Source organism: Gobio gobio (assembly GCF_949357685.1).
Source record: "Gobio gobio genome assembly, chromosome: 3".
Taxonomy (NCBI): Eukaryota; Metazoa; Chordata; class Actinopteri; order Cypriniformes; family Gobionidae; genus Gobio; species Gobio gobio.
The window spans coordinates 22,331,968-22,354,070 of NC_137099.1; the positions used below are offsets into that span (position 1 = coordinate 22,331,968).

The 22,103-nt window shown below is 36.4% G+C and overlaps 1 protein-coding gene across 1 annotated transcript in view; it reads right to left on the reverse strand.

Annotated features, from left to right (window-relative positions):
* The window catches only part of ptprdb (protein tyrosine phosphatase receptor type Db), a 67,815-nt gene that overhangs the window by 43,757 nt on the left and 1,955 nt on the right, over positions 1-22,103 (reverse strand). Inside the window, exons 2-4 of the mRNA XM_079812110.1 lie at positions 6,076-6,219; positions 998-1,143; positions 623-764 (exon numbers count right to left, since the gene is read on the reverse strand). Of these exons, the coding sequence (XP_079668236.1) occupies positions 623-764; positions 998-1,143; positions 6,076-6,163 (376 nt within the window). The 5' untranslated portion in view covers positions 6,164-6,219. The remainder of the gene's footprint in view (positions 1-622; positions 765-997; positions 1,144-6,075; positions 6,220-22,103) is intronic.

The following is a 22,103-nucleotide window of genomic DNA, read 5'->3' on the forward strand; positions in this document are numbered from 1 at the left end:
ACCGCTTCTACAAACATTTGTGAAAGAATGGGTCACTCTCAGGAGCTCAGTGAATTCAAGTGTGGTACCGTGATAGGTTGCCACCTGTGCAAGTCTATTTGTGAAAATTCCTCACTACTAAATATTCCACGGTCAACTGTTAGTGGTATTATAACAAAAGTGGACGCAAATGTGAACAACAGCAACTCAGCCACGAAGTGGTAGGCCACATAAAATGTCATCGCAGAACGGTACTTGCCTGACTGCACTGTGCCAGGTGTAAAGTTTGGTGGAAGGGGGATTATGGTGTGGGGTGGTTTTTACAGGGGTTAGGCTTGGCCCCTCAGTTCCGGTGAAAGGAACTCTAAAGCAAGGTCCATAAAGACATGGATGAGCGAGTTTGGTGTGGAGGAACTTGACTGTACCTATAGCTGTATATTGGCCATTATATTGATTATTGGTCAGTGCATGAAACCAATAATTACTTTTGGTGTTAAAATTAGTATTTCCAAAAATTCTGTGTGGTGCTTCTCTAAAAATAACATAAATGCCATGTATCAGGCAAGCTTAACAGAAACGCACTTCAGAAGTTCAAGTTAAAGCACATTTTTTGAAGACGCTTCCAGTCAGACCTTGTACCTACCGCGAAGAACACTGAGACGCGTGGAGGCGCTGATCTCCCCCTTATCATTAGATGCCACACATTCATATATAGCCTCATCACGCGGAGTCCGAAGAGGCTGCACTCGCAACACAGACCCTGAACCATCCTCAAAATCTATCACCTGCAGACAGAAAGAGAGAAATGTGTTAGTAACTCCCTGAATAGCTTGTGTGACTTTATAGACCACGTGTATGAAATCCACTGAGCCAGGGCAAATGTGTGAAGTTAAAGGAAGTGTACTATGGGAATCTCACTTTAGTAGTGTTACAACTTACAACCTTATAATCGCTGCTTGCAGCAAATGTGTAAGAAAGCTGTTTGTACGGTTTGTGCAGTCGGGGGTCAGGAGTTTACCTCAAATCTCTGGTTGGTGACTTTTTTGCCTTTTCTACTCCATAAAATTTTGGGCTGTGGATCTCCTGTGGCTTGACATACAAAGGAGGCCACGCCCCCCTGAACACCTATCTGATCAGTGGGCATCCGAGTGAACCGAGGAGCACCTGCCAAGAAGAACAGAGATTGTTGGTTTGTATAAGGTGACACATAATTAACCCCTAGAGGACCTTTGGGGCCCTTTAGAAGTTTTGACATGCTCTGACATTTAGTAGCTTTTAAACATATTAATATGACAAATATGTCATTACACTGTATTCAGAACAAACTGGGCTACCATAATATGTTAGCAAAATGAATGTACATGCTTGTATTTTTGAGAGAATAACATTTATGCATGGTTTTTGAAAAACAAAAAATGTTGATGGTAGATTTGTGTCCACAAGACTTTTGACTAATGGGTGTTGTTCCCTTAGTTTTTGCTTCAAACTGATGTGAGAATCATTGTGCCTTCTCATTCACATAAAACAATATATTGATTAAAATTGGACCCACTTTATATTAGGTGGCCTTAACTACTATGTACTAACATTTTAATTAATAATTTGATACAATGCACTTATTGTGAGCATACATGTTTTTACATTTAAAAAAAATACCTGCATGTAATTACACCTGTAATACATTTCTGTAGTTACATTTGTAATTACACAGTTGACACTTCCCTTACACCTGTCCCTAACCCTACCCGTATCCCACCTCAATATCAGCAAAGGTGTTTTGCAATACAATTTGAACATAAATTATAAAAATATACAAATAAAAATATACAATTATAATATAAAGTGGGGCCTTTAAATTTTGTAAGACAGCTTTTCTTTACAAAGCCTGTATGTGAAGGGGTGTGAATGATCATGAATAATGCTGTGATTTACACCTGAGAGAACAAAGAACCACATAATGAGCTGCATAATGAATGAGCCTTTGAGTCAGGTATGTGAGAGGGAGCTAAGGAACAGGACAAAATAAATATATTTTGTTGTAGTTTATTTAGAAAATAGCTAACAATATAAAACGTGAGCCACAGGCAAAAGATTTGGCATTACTATTTTTTATGTTTTTGAAAGAAGTCTCATGTTAAAAAAACAGCAACAACAACAACAACAACAAAAACAGTAATATTGTGCCATTGAACAAAATTCAGTATTCAGTAAATACAAATAACTGAATAATTGTAATGATGAATGTTACAAGTAAAATGTTTGGAGATTAAAACAACATAATGCAATGCAATTATGATTTCAAAGAGTATAGTATTAATTAAAATACTATGTATTAAATACGGGCAATTGGCTGATGAAACATTAATTAAAACTAAGACACAATAAAAAAAAAACGAAATTCACTTTAAAGAAAGGCTTTCTACAAAACAAAACTTAATGAAGTGGTCAAAATCATGTCTGACCCACTCCATGTCTACCGACTTATTGCACATCTTATGATGTGTCCCATCTTACTCGTGCTGTTCACTTTTCATAATCAACATAGATTAAATAAAAAAAAATTAGGCTATAATATGAAACAAAATATGTTTTAATGGCTACAACAAGTATTGTACACAAAATGTTTGACTGGTAGCCTAGTATATTTATAGCATCTGAGCAGAAATTTGCGAACAAAAGCTTTATTGATGTGACACTAGGCTATTTTACAGAAAACAAGTAATAATTTGTCAAAACATTTAATCTGTCTTTTGTGGTTTAATATTCACAGACACTAACAGAATAAACTTACCTCACAATCCTCAAATAAACCGCTTTTTTTCCAGGATAAATTATTCCAGGATTATTCCTCACCATGTCTCAAACGATGTAAAGTACATGTACTAAACTAGATGTGTCTATTCGAGATGATGCGGGCGAGGATATACTTGCATAGACCACGTCAGAGTTAGCCTTTGAAAAGAATGCACGCTCCGTGGGTGTGGCCGCATTAGTGGATAATGAGACACTTGCAAACAACTGACATCTCTTAATTTTCAAACATATTACATAAACAGAGAATATTTGTTTTCAATCTGATTTACATGATTTAAAACCTGACATTTCAACGTTTCTTTAGACTTATGTCTCATGTTGGTGTGACAAGTATTCACTAAGTTACAGTTAATTTTCTGAAGTACCAGATTGGACTTCATTGACAGAGAGGCTGCAGATCACGCATCATGTTGGTTTTCTTTATTTTGCAAAAAGTACAACATTTAGTTTTTATTATGAGTGTACATAAATAAAAGTAGAAACTTAACAGATTATAATGATGTATAACACTTGCCTGAATTACCAAAATCGGAGGAGTATTTTAAGTGTCCAGAAAGAACATGAATGTCTCCATACATCTTTAAGTTATAGTTCTCACATAGAGAAGTATAACTTAAAGGTTAATAGGCAGGGTTTAAAATTAACAGGCGACAAATGCACATAATATAATAGTATAATAAGTTTACTGCATATACACATGTCATGGGATTAGGGCTGTAATGATTTGACCAAAAATAAAAATCTCGATTAATTGAACATTTTACCTCGATTACGATTAATGAAAGATTATTTTGCTCTTTTTTTGGGGGACTTTCCTTTTTTTGCCCTCATAGTTCACTGATAAGGTTTGTACTGTACATATTTTCTACTATTAAAGGTGGATTTTTTTTTCTAATGAAAAAGTGCATTTCTTTGTGATTTTAAAATACTTGAAGGAAACGGTTCACTTTCAGCAGTTATTGTCTATGGGGCAAATTTCTGTTTGTTGTACATCAGATACAGATAAATTAGCACATAGGCCTACATTACATTTATTTGAATGCATTAATGAGAGCGTGATTGTGTGTGTGAATTAGTCATACCGTCTCTATTAATTATGAAGCTGTGGTTTGTACAAAAGGTATTTAAATCTATGTTATAACGGGTGAGTTTCTAAGCTACTTTAGTGATAAATCACAGGGCAGCATTGACAATGAGTTTCTGCGTTCCTCTCTGCGCGCAATCTTCACGTGACGCACAAGCTACTGTCTGTGAGTTGAATATATCAAGCATTAGTTCAACATAATACACATCTGATGGTCTAAAATCGCTTCACTGTTCAAACTGGCAGGCCTTAAAAAAAATACAACTGACAAAGCTTTGTGAGGACGCAAGTGAAAGTGATCTGGCGCGCGTTGTCAGAGATACGACACAGCTCAGCTCTCTGTGACACAGAAAAAAGCTCATGAGCACTGAACGGAGAAGTTTTCCATAACGTTGTTCTTGAATAGTGCACAATGCTTTAATGTTCAAACTGGCAAGCCTTTAAACGCATTTAATTGACAAACTTCATGAGGACGCAAGTGAAAGTGATCTGGCTTCGGGGCTTGCGCATATAAGAACTGCAATTAACTGACCTGTATAAACTGTGTAAAACATGCAATTACCATAGTAATACTGAGCATCTATAAACAAAGATAACCGCTTCAGCATCTTTCCGTGTGCCGGCAAACTGCACTTGATGTGACTGACGGGGCGGAATCACGTGACTAAAACCGAAATAACTGACATGGGAAAATGACGTCGGTTAGAGGTTCTAAATTTCGGTTTCGATTAGTTTTTGATTAATCGTCCAGCCCTACATGGGATGCAGTTAAGCTGATAATTATTTTCATGTTTTAAATGCAATTGGTTAAAACAAAATAAAATATAGAATTTTGTGTTACTAAAATGTTATGGGCCAATTGACAAGAAACTTTTACCTGCATTTAGTGCTTGTTAATTTTAAACCCTGCATGTAACCCTACATGTATAAGCCAATAATAATTTTCACATTGTACCAAACATTACAATTCTATACTATTGTATCAAATCAATAAAAAATAAAAAAATACTAAAAACTAAAATTAGTGGTATTAAATGCTGTTTAAAATGAAAAAAATATAAAATAGCCAATTGGCCCATAAAGTAGGAATTTCAATATTAAACGCAATACCATACATTAAGTTTATTTAGTTTAGTTTTGTTTGTTTGTGAACACGTGCCAAGACCCTTGCAATGCATTCTAAACAATTCCGTTCCATTCGACTCTGTCCTCCTGATTTTGGATGCAAGAAAGTATATTGTGTGAACACCCTTTTTTTCTTTTTAAGGCTTAAAATAATTACCACATTAATCTCCATTGTTGAAATTGACAATAAACCTGACTTTGACTTAAAGTCATAAAACCTCTTTAAAAATCAGGCTGTGACTTCATGTGTGCATTAGAAGTGCATTACAGTTAGTACGAAAGACAGAGTGAATTAACTTGTAGATGAGGAAAAGTGCAGATCAGCAGTGTGATTGACGCAGTCTGCAGTGGTTGCTAATCCACTCGATCTAAGGATGAGGTCACATTAATCTGCTCTATAACCTACTGCCCAGCAGCTCTAAACTAATGGCATGTGTAACTAACCTCAGCTCAGGTTCAAACAGAACAATGAAGTTAGAGCGTGGGTAAATGTTCATGTCATCACCCCAGATGATGAGCAATGAAATCCCTCATTTTCACTTTACATGCTTTAATACACACAGGCGCAGATAACGTTTACACAAGGAAGCCCTTGAGTGCAACTACTCTACCATTTGTATAAAATTCAATTACAAAGACCACAGAGAGAACAATACAATGTTTTCCTCTTCTACTAGAGAATAACAAAATGCAAGCCTGATTATCTTCTTAAATGTTGTGTCATGGTCATCAAATGAAAAGATAAAAATCCATGTATTAAATGTTGACGTCATTTCTTTACGTAGTCAGCGAAGGCCACAGTTATCTTGTAAACACTGATCCGGACATTTGGTGCAGCGAAAGAAACAAATGGAGGATAGTATTATAATCCGTCCAACTGGTTTAGCATTATGAAATTGCTTCGCATGTTCACAAACCTTATTTTTTTAATTACATACAACTTTGTGAACTGCATTAAAAATGTGCCTTTATCCGTTACACTGGTGGGGATTGGAGGACAAAGAGATTTCATGTAAAGAAGTTTCAGAGGATTCTGCCTATGTTTTATATGTTTTTGATGTCTGTGTACTCACTTTGCGTATGCGCCAGCTGGAGAACGCTCAGTAGAATCAGTAGTACCGGCTGGTAGGCGCTTCTGTAGATCATGTGACCTCTGGCCATCCTCTCATTGGCTTGTCTGCTTATGTGGATCACCAAGCTGTAAGTGCACTCATAACCTAAAATACACATGTGAACAAGCAACCATATCTGTCAGTCACATGTGTAGGCCGCAGCACATGACATGAATCGATTGCATTAATCAATTAGTACTCTGTGTGTGAGACTTTCTCTGAGGATCAGATAACAAATTACTGAGTGGTCAATCAATTCATGAACATATCATCTAACATAGAGCCTTCACAGGCAGAGAGTAGTCTAGCTTGCATTAAAGGAATAGTTTACCCATTTACACACCCTGATGTTGTTCCAAACTGAATGGAACTGTTGAGCTCCAAAAAATGAACGAATGAACGATTGATTGATTGAATGAACGATTGATTGATTGATTGAATGAATGAATGAATGAATGAATGAATGAATACTCGTGCTACTGCATATTCAAAGTGTTCTGAAGCCATACAACTTGCCATAACTTGTATCATTTGTGTTATATTAAAATATGAGGCCTCAAGGCCGATTGTCATTGACATAAAAACTGGCACTATGCATCTTGATACATAATTTTGAATGTATATATGTGAATGGGAAAGTGAGGGAGAGATTTTCAAATAACGACTTTTCACAGAAAGCAACTGTATGGTATCAGAAGATTTTAAATTGAATGCAAAAATTATGTATTTTATATATGTACTGTATTTTTAATTATGTTTTATTTTTTCTTGACAGCCCTAGTCCCCATTCAATTTCATTTACAGAAACGTGTCATGAAGACATTGTGCAATATATCTTTTGAGATCTCAGATCTCAAAAGAAAAAGAAATTAAAACTTCTATTTGGTAAGGATGCATTACATTGATCAAAAGTGACAGTAAAGACATTTGTATCGTCACAAATCACAATAAATGTTCTTTTGAATGTTCTATTCACCAGAGAATAATGAAAGATATGCAATTTCCACAAAAATATTAAGCAGCACAACTCACTTTCAATATTGATAATAAGAAGAAATGTTATTGAGCACCAAAAAATCAGCATATTACAATTATTTCTGAAGGATAATGTGACATTGCAAACTTCAGTAATAGTTGCTTAAAATTCAGCTTTGCCATCACAGGAATAAATTACACTTTAAAATATATAAAACAGCTATTTTAAATTGTAATAATATTTCACAATATTACAAATTTTACTGTATTTTTGATCAAATAAATATAGCCTTGGTGAGCATAAGAATCTTCTTTCAAAACATTTAAAAAATCTTATGGACCACAAACTTTTGAACTGTGCTGTATACATTCAGAATGGCATGAATCAATGATGGTTTTTTTTTGGATGATCAAATTAATATAGCCTTGTTGACCATAAGAATCTTCTTTCAAAACATTTAAAAAATCTTATGGGCCACAAACTTTTGAACTGTGCTGTATACATTCAGAATGGCATGAGGGTGAATCAATGATGGGTTTTTGGGATGAAGTATTCCTTTAATTTAGTTCAGAGAATACTGACAGTAATTGTACTTCAGCGTGCTAAACATTTCCAAGCGATAAACTTTAAAAGCCATTTCTCACACTTTAAAGCTGTCAGCCGAGTTAGCAGAAAAGTTTTTTTTGTGGGGGGATAGATTAAAAAGGAAACAGTTTATAGATTAGGGTCCAATTCTCACTATTAACTACGACTTTTGCCTCAGTTAACTCCAAATTACTGCTTATTAATAGTTAGTAGATGTTAAGTTTAGGTTTTGGGTAGGATTAAGGGATGTAGAATATGGTCATGCAGAATAAGGCATTAATATGTGCTTTATAAGTACTAATAAACAGCCAATATCCTAGTAATATGCATGCTAATAAGCAAAGTTAATAGTGAGAATTGAACCCTAAACTAAAGTGTTACCGCTTATTTTACATTTATGCATTTGGCAGACGCTTTTATCCAAAGCGACTTACATTGCATTCAAGGTACACATTTTACATTTTTGTCAGTTCTTGCTTTCCCTGGGAATCGAACCCATGACCTTGGCGTTGCTAGCGCCACGCTCTATTGTTTGAGCTACAGGAAAGCTGGATTCTGTGGCTTATAGTAGGATGAACAAAAACTGATAACATCTGTTCCAGTTTGAACAAAAGTGGAACGAAAAATAACTGGGAAGTTATACAAAATTCAGATTATAACCCTGTAAAACTAAAAAAACAGCATGGAATATATGATAATACATGACAGTTCCTAAAGGCAGGCTGGAAAACTTTACCGTAAACTCAATAATTATAACTTCGAGCCCATAAATGTATAATGTATCTTACTTCTGAAAATACAACGAAGAGAACGAGAGAAACAAAAAAAGGGGGGAGCGGGGGGGGTGTTGAGAGAAAGAGTTGGGTGGGCAGTTGAACTGCACTAAGTAAAAGTTGCATTAAATATGGATGCTGTGCATGGGAGATTGCCACAGATGGGGGGCGTGTTGGGAATCGCTATGGTAACTCTGCCCCCATGAGCACCACGCTTGTCACATCACATCACATCATTAGGAGACAGAGTGGTTGCAGACCCCCTCATCCGTGCTGCCTCCCCCGTCTCCTATCCATTTTTAATTCCTCCACTGCACTCTGAGGCTTCCTTCACTTTTACAGTGCTGAGAGAGAAAAGACCACACGTGTCACTTCCTGCAGGGAATCATGATGATGTAGGAAACGGGGAGTGAAGGAGGGGAACGGTGACACATACAAACCCCAAATGAGTGTGTGTTTCCACATGTCAGGATTCGAGTGTGGAGGAAATGGGTCAATCTGATCTCTGACTCATGTAAAACTGAAGCCCTTCAAACCCCTAAACCTACACACACACACACACACACACCATCTGCCTCATTTGGAAAATACTCCACAGCAGCTTAACACAATCCCTAATACACATTATTATCAGGAAAATACGTAGATGCACGCAAGGCATACGCAAACACACAAATACATCCAGTATATCCACCCAACATGCGCCACATCTAAAAGTCTAAGGTCACTAATGAAAATGATTTATATATATATATAGCATTATATATATATTATATGTGGATTGTATAACAGTTTCAGTAAAAAAGAGAAGAAACATTTTTACATTGAACTTTCTGAAATTTATTTATTTTATGTTAGAGTCAAATAAAAAATTCAAAGAGAGAATTTTTTATTTTATTTTTACTTTCTTGACAGCATGCACTCAATAAACTTCTGATCCATGTTGTCCAGCATTATTTGAAAGAGCATCTTCTGCTTCACTGGATGGAAGCAAGAAAATCTGACATTTTGCACAAAGGTCACAATAGTGCTGACTCTTAAATATAACATTTCATAATTTTAAACTTTTAATCCTACAATTAACTGTTTATTTACAGGTTTAATTTGAATATCAGATTTTTGATTTGTGGAGATCTGTGCACAATGTGGATATTGTGTGTGTGTGTGTGTGTGTGTGTGTGTGTGTGTGTGTGTGTGTGTGTGTGTGTGTGTGTGTGTGTGTGTGTGTGTGTGTGTGTGTGTGTGTGTGTGTGTGTGTGTGTGTGTGTGTGTGTGTGTGTGTGTGTGTGTGTGTGTGGATTATTTTCCTCTCCCCTGTGTTAGAGCCATATGCTACTCTGCCTAATCTGGAAAGAACAGAGATCATTATGATAACCTGATATTTCCTGCTTCAACTCCATTTGTGTCAGAAGTCGATAGCTAAGCTTTGTGGCTACGTCTGTGTGCATATTAGAGAGAGAGAGAGAGAGAAACATAAAGAGACATGAAAGAAAGCCAACAGCAAGTGTGTATACGTGTGTATTTGTGGAACAGCGAGATATAGCTGCTGCTGACTAAACAAATCTGCATCTTAATTACTTATTCAGATGCAACGAGTCAAATAATTGATATTTATTACTAAGGCACCAATCATGTTAACTTGCACCGACACAATTAGCCTGCAGTTAGGTGATGATGAGAGGGCTAACAACATATCAAACAACAGTGAATGATGAGCTTTCTTTTGTGAGACCCTTGTAGTCCATTGTTAAAGGGATAGTTCACACAAAAATGACACTTTATTTCACCCTCATGTCATTCCAAACTCATACAGCCTCCTTTCTTCCATGGAACACAAATGGAGATATTTTTGAAGAATATCCTGGCTGTTCTTTCCCTACAATAAAAGTAAATGGGGACAGGTGATATATTTCAAGTCTTCTGAAGCCATGCAAAAACTCTTAGTGACAAACAGATTAAAATTGTAATTCTTCACTGAAAATATTGGCTTCCATTCTCAAATCAACTACGGCACCTTTGGTGTGCCACATCAAGCTATTCAATCATTTACATGCACACACATATGCTGATAACTAACAAAGTCAGCTTTGAAAATGAAATTGAAATAACAGTTTACATGCCAAACAATAACCCTGCAATTAGGCTTGCTGCGATAGTCTGTGTTGACGGTGTTACCAGTGCCGACAGCAGCACTGTCGATTAGATTTTTTTATAGAAATAAAATAATTTAGTTCAGGTAGAGAACAGACACTACAATTAAAAACTGAATGTGTCTGCTTAATAGAGCGTGAACGCATTTTACTTTCGCTTTCAAATTAGCGATTTAACACCGGTTTATCGTGTTGTCACACGTCGATTAACCGGTGGGAAAATATCCTCAGCATCACATCCCTACCTGCAATGCAAGAAAACTGTTTTTTTATTCCATAGTGGTGATGCCAAAATGCAAGCATTTATGTATTCCACTCTATGTATTCCACTCAGTTTTCTATGGTGTGAGTTGTGATGTTAAATAAAGCACATAGAGTATTCAAAAATATCATTGGGAAACTTGTACACTCATATTCTCCTCTTGTTTGCAGTTTCTACAACTGCACTACTTCTCATTCGGCTACACGAGATGAGAACACATTTTTATAATTTCTTGGGTGAAGAAAGTGTACAATATTTTATGATACACCGATCAGGCATAACATTATGACCTAATATTGTGTTGGTCCCTCTTTTGCTGCCAAAACAGCCTGAACCGTCAAGGCATGGACTCAACTAGACCCCTGAAGGTGTGCTGTGGTACCTGGCACCAAGATGTGAGCAGCAGATCCTTTAAGACCAGTAAGTTGCGAGGCCTCCGCCAGCTTGCCTTCTTCCCATAGTGCATCCTGGTGCCATGTGTTTCCCAGGTAAGTGACACACACGCACCCGGACATCCACGTGATGTAAAAGAAAACGTGATTCATCAGACCAGGCCACCTTCTTCCATTGCTCTGTGGTCCAGCTCTGATGCTCACATGCCCACTGTTGGTGCTTTCAGCAGTGGACAGGGGTCAGCATGGGCACTCTGACTGGCCTGCAGCTATGCAGCCCCATACGCAACAAACTGCGATGCATTATGTATTCTGACACCTTTCTATCAGAACCAGCATTAACTTCTTGAGCAATTTGAGCTACAGTAGCTCATCTGTTTGATCGGACCACACAGGCCAGCATCCGCTCCCCATGTGCATCAATAAATCTTGGCCGTCTATGACCCTGTCGTCGGTTCACCACTGTTCCTTCCCTGGACTACTTTTGATAGATACTGACCACTGCAGCCCCGGGAACACCCTTGTCAAACTCAAGCTCAAATCCTTACGCTTGCCCATTTTTTCTGCTTCTAACACATCAGCTTTTGAGGTCAAAATGTTCACATGCTGCCTAATATATTCCACCCACTAACAGGTACCAGGATAAGGAGATAATCAGTGTTATTGACTTCACCTTCACCTGGTCATAATGTTATGACTTATCGGTGTATATATACAAACAGAAACACTCTCTCTGGTTGGATGCGCTTACATCTGCACGAAGGATGCTGATATATCACACATGCGCACTTCCACAAGCTGAAAGAACATATGTTAATGGTTGGGTGAAATCGGTTTAATGGGTAAAAAACTAGCAGTGTCGATTGGTTTATTCTTAAGCAGTTTTATGCCAATAAAAGAAAAGGGTTTAATGTGTTAGCATGACCACAGCTGTTTTCAGCTTATTAAGCATAATTGGTTTAAGAACATGCATGTAAACACACTCACTGACGTTCGTTCGGTCACAAGATTTGTAAGAAGCAACACTGTTTGATGTCACTGAGGTCAAACCAGACACAACATTTAAATCTGCCACATTTGATAATAATTTTATGGTGCTTTTTGTCATTTCACACACACTCACCGGCGTTTAGTCACAAGATATGCGAGAAGCCATGCTGCTTCATTGACATCAAACCTGACACAACATCTAAATCAAACCTAACACAACATCTAAATCTGCCATATTTGATGATGCTTTTATAGTGCTTTTTGTCATTATGGAGCACATTCATTGTATGGAAATTATTGACCAGGAAATGCTTCAAAAATTCACCTTTTGTGCTCCACATAAGAAAGAAAGTCATTTGAGTTTGGAATTTCATGAGAATTTGGATGAACAATTACTTTAAAGTCTAAACAAATTTCATATTAAACCATGTCCCCTGTATTTCAAGTGAAAAAGGGAACCAGAATTATGTAGGCTTTGAATGACTACAGTTAAAGCTCAATAGATAAGCCACTAAACTCCCTCTCAAACTGAGCGATGCACTCTTATTTTGCTGAACCATGTCAGTTTTAAACTATTAAATCAATTTGTGCTCTAAGAGTCCATGGACATGAGTGGCAATTTAAAATGTAGCTTATTAACTATAGATGGATCTGCAGTGCCAATAATATATACAACTGCTGTACCATTTATGCTGTACAGCAGGGGTCTTCAATGGGATGTTTGTGACAGTACTGCAGTAGTTTTTTGTGAAAAATGTGGCGAATAAACTTCAATACAATCAAAGCTAAAGTTAATAAAATGACGTTTAGCTAAATGTTTTATTTCCCCTCCCACATTAGAATACATGTAGGCCTATATGACTCTCTAGTTAATGATCACTGTAATGGCTTTTCAATGTAATATAAATGCATTCATTTGATACATGCGCACATTATTAAAGGTCAGACTTCGAATGTAACAGGGGGTCCCTGCTCTGTCTTATATCCACCAGGGGGTCCTTGGCCTGAAAAAGGTTAAAGACCCCTGCTGATCTTCCAAGCAAATCTGTTTATTCACGTGGAAGACTAGTGAAACTTGTTTATATTTGTTTGTGCATATACATGTAGCGTGTGTGTGCCTCAGTACAGAACATGGTAATAACGGCAGTTACATAAGGTGATTTGCAGTGTTGGGGAGGAAAATTGCTGTGTGTTTCCTAATGTTTGTTCCCTAACACACAAAAACGCACACTGAATCGGATATAATCACTAACTGAAAAGAGAGATTACCATCGTGTACTAGGTACCAAGTACATTGGAGTCAAGTCCAAGTTCTCATTTTCAAACAGCTTCTCTAATATGCATTCCATCACATGAGTACTCAAATATATAACAGCAAGGAAAAACTATTCATTGGCCATATGGCCGCTGTAACTCAACACAAGAACATGCAAGTGTGTTACAAATTCTACAAAACCCCTCATTAAGTCTCTGTACAACAGATGCAGCTGTCAGGGCAAGAGACAGATGAGGACAAAATGACATGTAGATGTGGGACAGTCTTGCTAGCAGGCACTCATTGCCTTGACAATGCAGAACTCCAATTAGAGTTACTTTGACATGGAGCAGCTGTGACAGCTAACAGGTACAGACATCTGTCTCACCCTGGCGAAAAGTGACCCCAAGCTTCTACATATGGAACGCCCTGCATGGCACAATCACACGGGTCTTCTGCATATTCCAAGTGACTTCTGTTGCACTTCAATGCAACATTTAAAGACCTTCTAGATGTTAAATAGATATTGATTTTTTTTTCCAACAAGACAAACAAAAATAACTGCTTGTCTGGACGTTTTGGGCAACCTAAATAGTGCAGAACTTACAGTTCACTTACAAACACAATGGTTGTCTAAATAACTTTATCCCATGGTCTGTCTAGACTCTAAATACTCGATTCTTATTGGCTGGAAGGTGTGGATTAAAACCGTATATGCACAATAGGGCTGCACGATATATTGTTTTAGCATTGATATCGCCATGTGTTAACCCAAGATGTCAGGTAAAGGGGATTGTACAGGCCAGCTAAGTTTAACCATCATTTACCATTTGCACGTTTTTAAGTTCTGTCAGTTAAAACATCAACCGCAAGAAGATTGTAACTCAAGCACTGTTAATTTTTTCGTGCGTATATCCGTTCAAAAAGAAGCAAAAAGGAACTGAACTGCACGCACACAGAGCCACGCAGACAGCACGTGAACACCAAATTCAGTTCTTTTTCGCTTCTTTTTGAGCTTGAACGGACATGTGCACGCAAAATTATGTCAAAAAGCCTGTATAGGCAAGTATCCTTGTAAACACAGTCGGTTATGTGTTGTAAACAATTGAGAAAGAAAACGGAATTGTATCATTATATTGGATCCGTGCATCCGTCTTAAAGTGACAGCAGCCTAATATACCCGCAGCTGTTTGTGTCACCAATGTTAATCAAACAACAAAAGAGAGAGAAAATCAATTCCATAGCTTTAACAAAGATACATCGTATTAATGAATTGATTATATTAATAATATTTAATTTATTCAGTGAAGACTATGCAGTGTTATTTTGCATTTGATTATTCAATTTCTGTACCTGAATACTGTTAGATTTACCTGAAAAACATACTGCTTATTTAATTTGCATCTTTTTTTCTACTGTATTTATCTATGCTTGTAATTTGTTTATTATTTTCTATACAGATGCACTCTCAAAATCACACCCAATCATCCTAGAATTATTAATTCTTTACAAATAGAGCTGTTCAAATCATCAGGTGAAATTGTTTTCATATCGCAATATATATTGCATTATTAAGTTTATTCATCGTTCTATATTAACGCGCTGCTGTCATTGAAGCGCACACTCATCACTTGCACACAGAGATTGGATATTGCTCTGCACACACACACAGAGAAACAATCAGAAGCACAGAAATATGTTACTTGAATCGCTACTTATGTTTGGGAATCGAAAATCGATTCCAATTCAGGAATCAGATACTCAGGTCAGGAATTGGATACTTGTTATAAAAATGAAAATTTCTAATCCACTTATCGATTCCTGTGTGTGTGTGTTTTAATGTGGTTTTAAACCATTCATGCGCAAGAAGACACGAAAGAGAACTCAATTCAGTTGGTGCTGGGCACATCAAGAGCGCACGTGCAAAATGCCGCCTCTCATGTAGTGCACGAATACTGAATTGAGTTCTCTTTCGCTTCTTCTTGTGCATGAATGCACAAATACACACAATTATGTCAAAATATCCTTGAAGACACAGTCGGTTATGTCTTAAGTGAACGTAAATAGTTAAGAAATAAAACATGTGTAACAGTATATTGGATCATAAGTCGCACGGGCATATTTGTGGCAATAGCCAACAATACATTGTATACAAAATTATCGATTTTTCTTTTAATGCGAAAAATCATTAGGATATTAAGTAAATATCATGTTCCATGAAGATATTTTGTAAATTTCCTACCATAAATATATTTTAAAAATGTATTATTATTAGTAACATGCATTGCTAAGGACTTCATTTGGACAACTTTAAAAGGCGTTTTCTCAATATTTAGATTTTTTATTCAGATTCCAGATTTTCAAATAGTTGTATCTCCATCCTAACCAACCATACATCATCTGAAAGCTGAATAAATAAGCTTTCTGTTGATGTATAAACCTCAATTTCAAAAAATGTACCCTTATGACTGGTTTTGTGGTCCAGGGTAACATTTTTGTTATTCAGCGGCAACAGAATGTTTTGCAAAAAAAAAAAACAGATAAATATGCTTGATATCTAAAAATGTGTTACCATATTGGAATCGAAACTGGGAATCGATAAGAATCTGAATCGATAAGCAGAATCAGAATTGCTAAAATTCAAAGATACCCATCCATCCCTAATCCCTACATTATATTTCTCCAACGAGGGGATAACATTTTTGTTTTTGAAGGAATTAAACTCACTGCTTCATTGTTAGTAATGCTGCACATTCAAATAAATGTAATCTTACCATACTACTATATCTCTGTGCCTGATTTAAAACGGGCAGAATGCAAGATCTAACAAGCCGTAAAGGACAAATTTTATCCTTCCGATCAAATATTGCGCTGCAAACATTAATAACAGCTTTGACTTGTTAATGCTGGCAAATGATGGTATATGTAGGATAATCCATGGCTAGCTGTGCATTAAACAATTTGAATGCTTCGCGTTGGACGGGTGTTCTTGTTTTAAGAATAAATTCACTTCTTTTTTCTTTTTTTTTGATGATGATGATGATGAAAACAAGACTTAATATCTTACGTCATTTTGCTTCTCAAGTAAGTATCTTCTTGATTTAAGAATTTTAGATTTCTGGAAAAATACTGAGGAAGAACCTTTTGGCTGTGGATAAACAAATGGAAGAGCCTGTTTATTCGAAAACTTCAGTTCAGTTTTTATGTAATTATTGATTTTAATTATTGCTATAAATGATTCAAGTAGGAAGCAAAAATGTTTCCTACTTGAATTAAACAAATGGCTTGTATAAATGGATTATATCCTACAAGTGGGATTTGCAGCACCAAGCTAAAACAAACCATAATCAATAACAATACATTTTAGAGTGCCTAATCACTAGTGAATAAGGATTATTCTTTTTATACAATCATACCTCTATATTTCTCATGACAAAACCTGTGTATTTCAAAATTCAGTAGAATATGGAATGCAAAGCATAATACATACATAAATGTACTTTCCATCTCCATAGTGGGCAGTAAAACTGGCAATAAAACTGCTTATAAACCACTCATGGATAGTTCTAAATAGGTTCCAAAGAGGAATGGGCCAGCCTTGAATCAGACTTTTCAATTCAACAGGAACAGTGCTGTAAGTAATAGTGTGTTCCTTTATGTGGCATGAAGACAATAACTATTAGGGTGTAACTGAACAGACTGAACTGGAACACATGAAATTACAGTCATTACGTAACTGATTTAACATATTCCAAAATATATAGCTGGACCAGTGATATTCACTGTTCTTATATATATATTTTTTCCTGCATCATGTTAAAATGCCACACAGGGACTTCAGGGAACACTTTTGATAATGTAAACAAATCGCTGAATCAAACTGATTTATGAAACAAACAGTTTGAAAAAAAAAAAATAAGTTTACTCATGAGTGATTTAGACCCATTCAGATTGTTTTGTGAATCAAGTGTAGGGGAGAGAAGGGCACAACCTTACTAGTTGCTATATCAACATTATTTAGAGAAAAAATAAAAAAATATTCAGAAGATATACCTGAACATTTATTTAACCTTAGCAAAAGTAAATTTCTTAAGTTTATTTTTCATTTCTGATATTATTTTAATCTTATATCTGTTATTTAACAGTTTTAATCATTCTTTAATGCTGATCTAACCAGCAGGAGACACGAGCTGGGTTTAGATCAGTTGCGCAGGTGGGGTGCGTTGCAACACTGCGTTACAATGAGCCCCTATTAGAACTACACTATTCTATTCAATACTTTTATGAAGAAAAGGGTGAATAATGACAGAGAATCAATGTTCAGACATTATTAATTATTATTATGTTTTTAACTATGCAGTATATCTGTGTTTTGCAGTGTTTGTTGTCAAACTCAAAAATGTGTATATTTTTAATCATTAAAAAAATCCATTATTTTATTTTAAAAAGTTAATAATTGTATTGTATTGACCAAATATTTTAGTTTGTCTTGGATATTATTTTGGATTATATCAGGTAACATTTTAAGCTATCATTTGGTCATGTTACAATGTACCCCTAACATGTTACAATGTACCCCACCTATGGGGCATGTTGTCACATTTCACTTCCAGTCTTTCAGGGTAAGTCAAGAAAAAAAGTATACACTGTATTAATGAAACAAAACCACATAATTGTACTAGACATGTGTGAAATTAATGTGGGGAAAAATAAACACTCTGAATTTGCACAAACTGAGAAAGTCAAAAAGCGTTAGGTTGTGCCCTGCTCTCCCCTACTGTTTTATTAAAATAACTGGCCCCACTTTATATTATGTGGCCTTAACTACTATGTACTTACATCAAAAAACAAGTACAATGTACTTACTGTGTTCAAATTGTATTGCAAAACACCTTTGCTGATATTGAGGTGGGATACGGGTAGGGTTAGGGACAGGTGTGGTGGTATGGGTACGTTTAAGGGTAGGGTTAGGTGTAAGGGAAGTGTCAACTGTGTAATTACAAATGTAACTACAGAAATGAATTACAGATGTAATTACATGCAGGTATTTTTTCAAATGTAAGTACAATGTAAAAACATGTATGTACACAATAAGTGCATTGTATCAAATGATTAATTAAAATGTTAGTACATAGTAGTTAAGGCACCTGATTTAAAGTGGGTCCAAATAACTTGTCGGATTAACTTGTATTGCCTATAAATTACATGCTTAACAGTTGGCTATCCAAAAAGAGGTAAAAATGCTTTAAAAAAGATCTGAAACGGGTTCATAAATTGTACATCACTACAAGGTCTCCTTGATCACCACTCTTTGATGTTTAGCTTATAGGAAATTAGGCTCGAAAATGCTTGCATCCTGCAAGATCTCTCTACAAGTTCATGGAACCTCACATTTGGACTTTGGTAAAATGTTAAATATTATAATATCTTATTTCAGTTTAATGTACAGACAACTAGAAGCTATTTATAGGTTATTTTACTGTTTACTTCCTGACAAGCTTGAAATACCAACAATGGCTGTTAATGACAAATACTTGGGGCATAATTATGTTTTAATGAACAATCACAAATGGGGGGCAAAGTTTGGAAAAATGTTGCTATGCCATTTGGAGACAATAGTGTCATTGAAATGACATGTGTCACCTTAATTTTAAACTGGTAAGCATAATGACATAATGACTAGATACATGTGATAAAACGTAGACTACAAATAAGGGATAATACACACTGAGTCAGCCAGTCATTACTGAAAAATACCACTTTCTGATCACCCTGTTGAGGTTTACTTTGCAATAATGACCGTCTCTGTAAATGATCCGACTGTACATTATCCCACTTATTACACAGCTACTTGCAAAATAAATAAATAAATAAATGGACATGAAAAATTGATTTGAGCCTAAATTATTTTGTCATGTAAGAAGAAAAAGACAAAAGAGCTAAACAAGAAACTAGCACAGCTAGGAAATCAGATGGCAACTGTACAGTTTAGCCGTCATTTTAAAAATTTAGAATGGAATGAAATATTCCAGAGAGCCATTCTTTATTCTCCCACTTATCTTTAAGCAACAATCTTGTTTCCTGTCTGTAATCCTCCTCAAGCTGTGAGCTGATTGTGTATGCGCAAATATTACAATAATATAGTCACAATCAAAGCAGGACTCAACTAAATGATACCAACAGGCAACATTTTTCCAGAAAAAGTGGATTCTTCATGAACGATTTACAAATTTACAACACATAACAGAAAAAATAAATATAACAGTACAAGAGGATATTGTCTGTAAAATTGTCAATTTTTTTGACTGAATAAAACATAGTACAAGAGGTAACATTGATTTTATTATAGAAAAAACGACAGGCTTTCTGGATTTTTTATTTGAAAAGTCTGTTTCCAAAACGTATGAATGAGGACCTTTGTCTTAAAGAGTTTCTGTGATATTGTTTATTGTATGACTCAGTTGTTGTGTTTTTTTAAATGTGAGATATGACTTTTTATGACTTAATTCTTTATGATGGCCCTGTCCCAAATGGCACCCTAAACCCTTGCAGTCTTCCTACGAGTCCGCACTTTCATGACGTAACGCCGCTTTGTCAGGAAGAAGTCCCTGCGGAACTCGCACCAGTGCGGGCTCGGCAGAAGTGCGCATCGAGGGCGCATGTCGACCGCAAAGGGGTGCTCGCGAACACCCTTCCGAGACCTAAAATGACAAATGGGACACCCTACGGTCTCGTGGACTAAACGGAAGTGCACGCGGCAGCCATTTTAAGTCCACAAGACCGAAAGTGCATATGAGGTGTGCCATTTGGGACAGGGCCGATGTAGAAATGGGTAAATCATGCCAATTTGTTGTGTGGATGCTTTCTGATTGGGTGATTGTTTCATCTTGATCATTAACCTTTTAACCAATTAGTGTGACGTCTTGAGTGGAGCTTGTCAGCTGTTGTTAGTTTTCTTTGTACGTGTAACTCAGTATGGAGATGTTTTCTTAAAATGTCCATGCAATGTGTCTGTTGTATAGCCTGAAGAAGGTTCTCAAGTTGAAACGCGTTGGTCATTTTTAGAATTTATTTAAGCTCCCCTTTTTTGCACTTTTTATATTGTCTGCTTCCATGCACCTTGTGAGCTGGTAAAGTCGCTCCAGATTCTACCTTATACCGAGTTCACACTGCACGATTTTCAAACTCGTCAGATCACAGTTCTTTTCACACTGCATGACTATCTGGGGTAGCATTCGTTCGCTGCTGTGTTCACACTAGTAATGCAAAGTCTGATTCATTTCCGCGAACCGGCTCAATGAACCGGTTCAAAAAGCAGATTCATAGGTTCCTGACGTCATCATGCAACGATGTCACTATGCTTTTTTTTTTTCAAACAACTCAGTGTTGTTATATCAAGGAAACATTCAAATAAAGTCATCTGTGTCAATACACATTGAAACAATCAAATAAAGTTATTTTCAATTGTGCATTTTGCTGATTATTGCTGATTATAGTCAATGGTGTTTGTGTGGTCACAGTTTCATTCGCGGATCCTTTATGTCGGATACGTTTGACCAATATTGAGTAGCCTACATCTTGGATAAGATTCCTAAAAGTTTTGCACAAGCAGCACACATTGCAGTCATGCATAAACTAGGATATGTTACATGTCTAAAGTAGCCTATATAGAAAGAATAAACCAGTCTTATAAATTTATAGATTTCACTTTACAACTTAAAATATAATCTGCATGCACAACACTAGCCTACAGTAAAATGTATCCATCTCTCGACAGAAAGGGTTTTGCAGGTTTTACTAAAATGTTATTTAATAACAGTAGTCATAATAGGCATATTTCCAGTACGTGCCCCAGGCTTGCATCGCCAACTCACTCGTCAGAATCCTCTGTAATCCTCTGCAAACTTTGTCAGCTGGTGAACCGGCTCATTCGGTTCTTTTTGAGTTGGTACTACTTCGGCTTTTGCGTATTGTGTCATAAAACCCAGAACTAACGTTCGATTCAGTTCGATTAATGAACCAGCTCGACCGGTTACTTGCTGAGAACCGGCTCAAAAGAACGATTCGTTCAAGAACCGAACATCACTAGTTCACACTGCGCGATGAATCGGCAACAGGAGGTTTGACATTGCACGACTTTACAACAGGAAGAATCGCCGTCGAGATGTGACAAGGAAACAATGCAAGATCACGAGTGAGACTCTTTTGAGTGGAATTATTAAAAATGATAGCCCGCAAGAATCTTGCGATCCAAATTGATTTTTCAGCGAAAAGGAGAAAAAGAAAAAAATATGGAGGAAATGTTTGGGGAGACGCAAGGATTGTGTTCTGCAAAGAGAATTGGAGGTAAATAAATAATTGTGCAATGTGCTGCTGTTGCGGCTGCTCAAGCAAATGTTTGTGCTTTTTCGGTTTGATATAATTGTAAATATATTTATTAAAATACTGATATTCTGGTCTATAACTCCTCCCCGAACCCGAAGGTCATTGCCGATGTAATTTTCAGCAAGAACACATTTCACACAGCAGGATTTTGAATCGCCGACAGGTCCAGATATTTAGCATGCCAAATATCTCACGGGCGTCGGCGACTCATCTGTGATTCT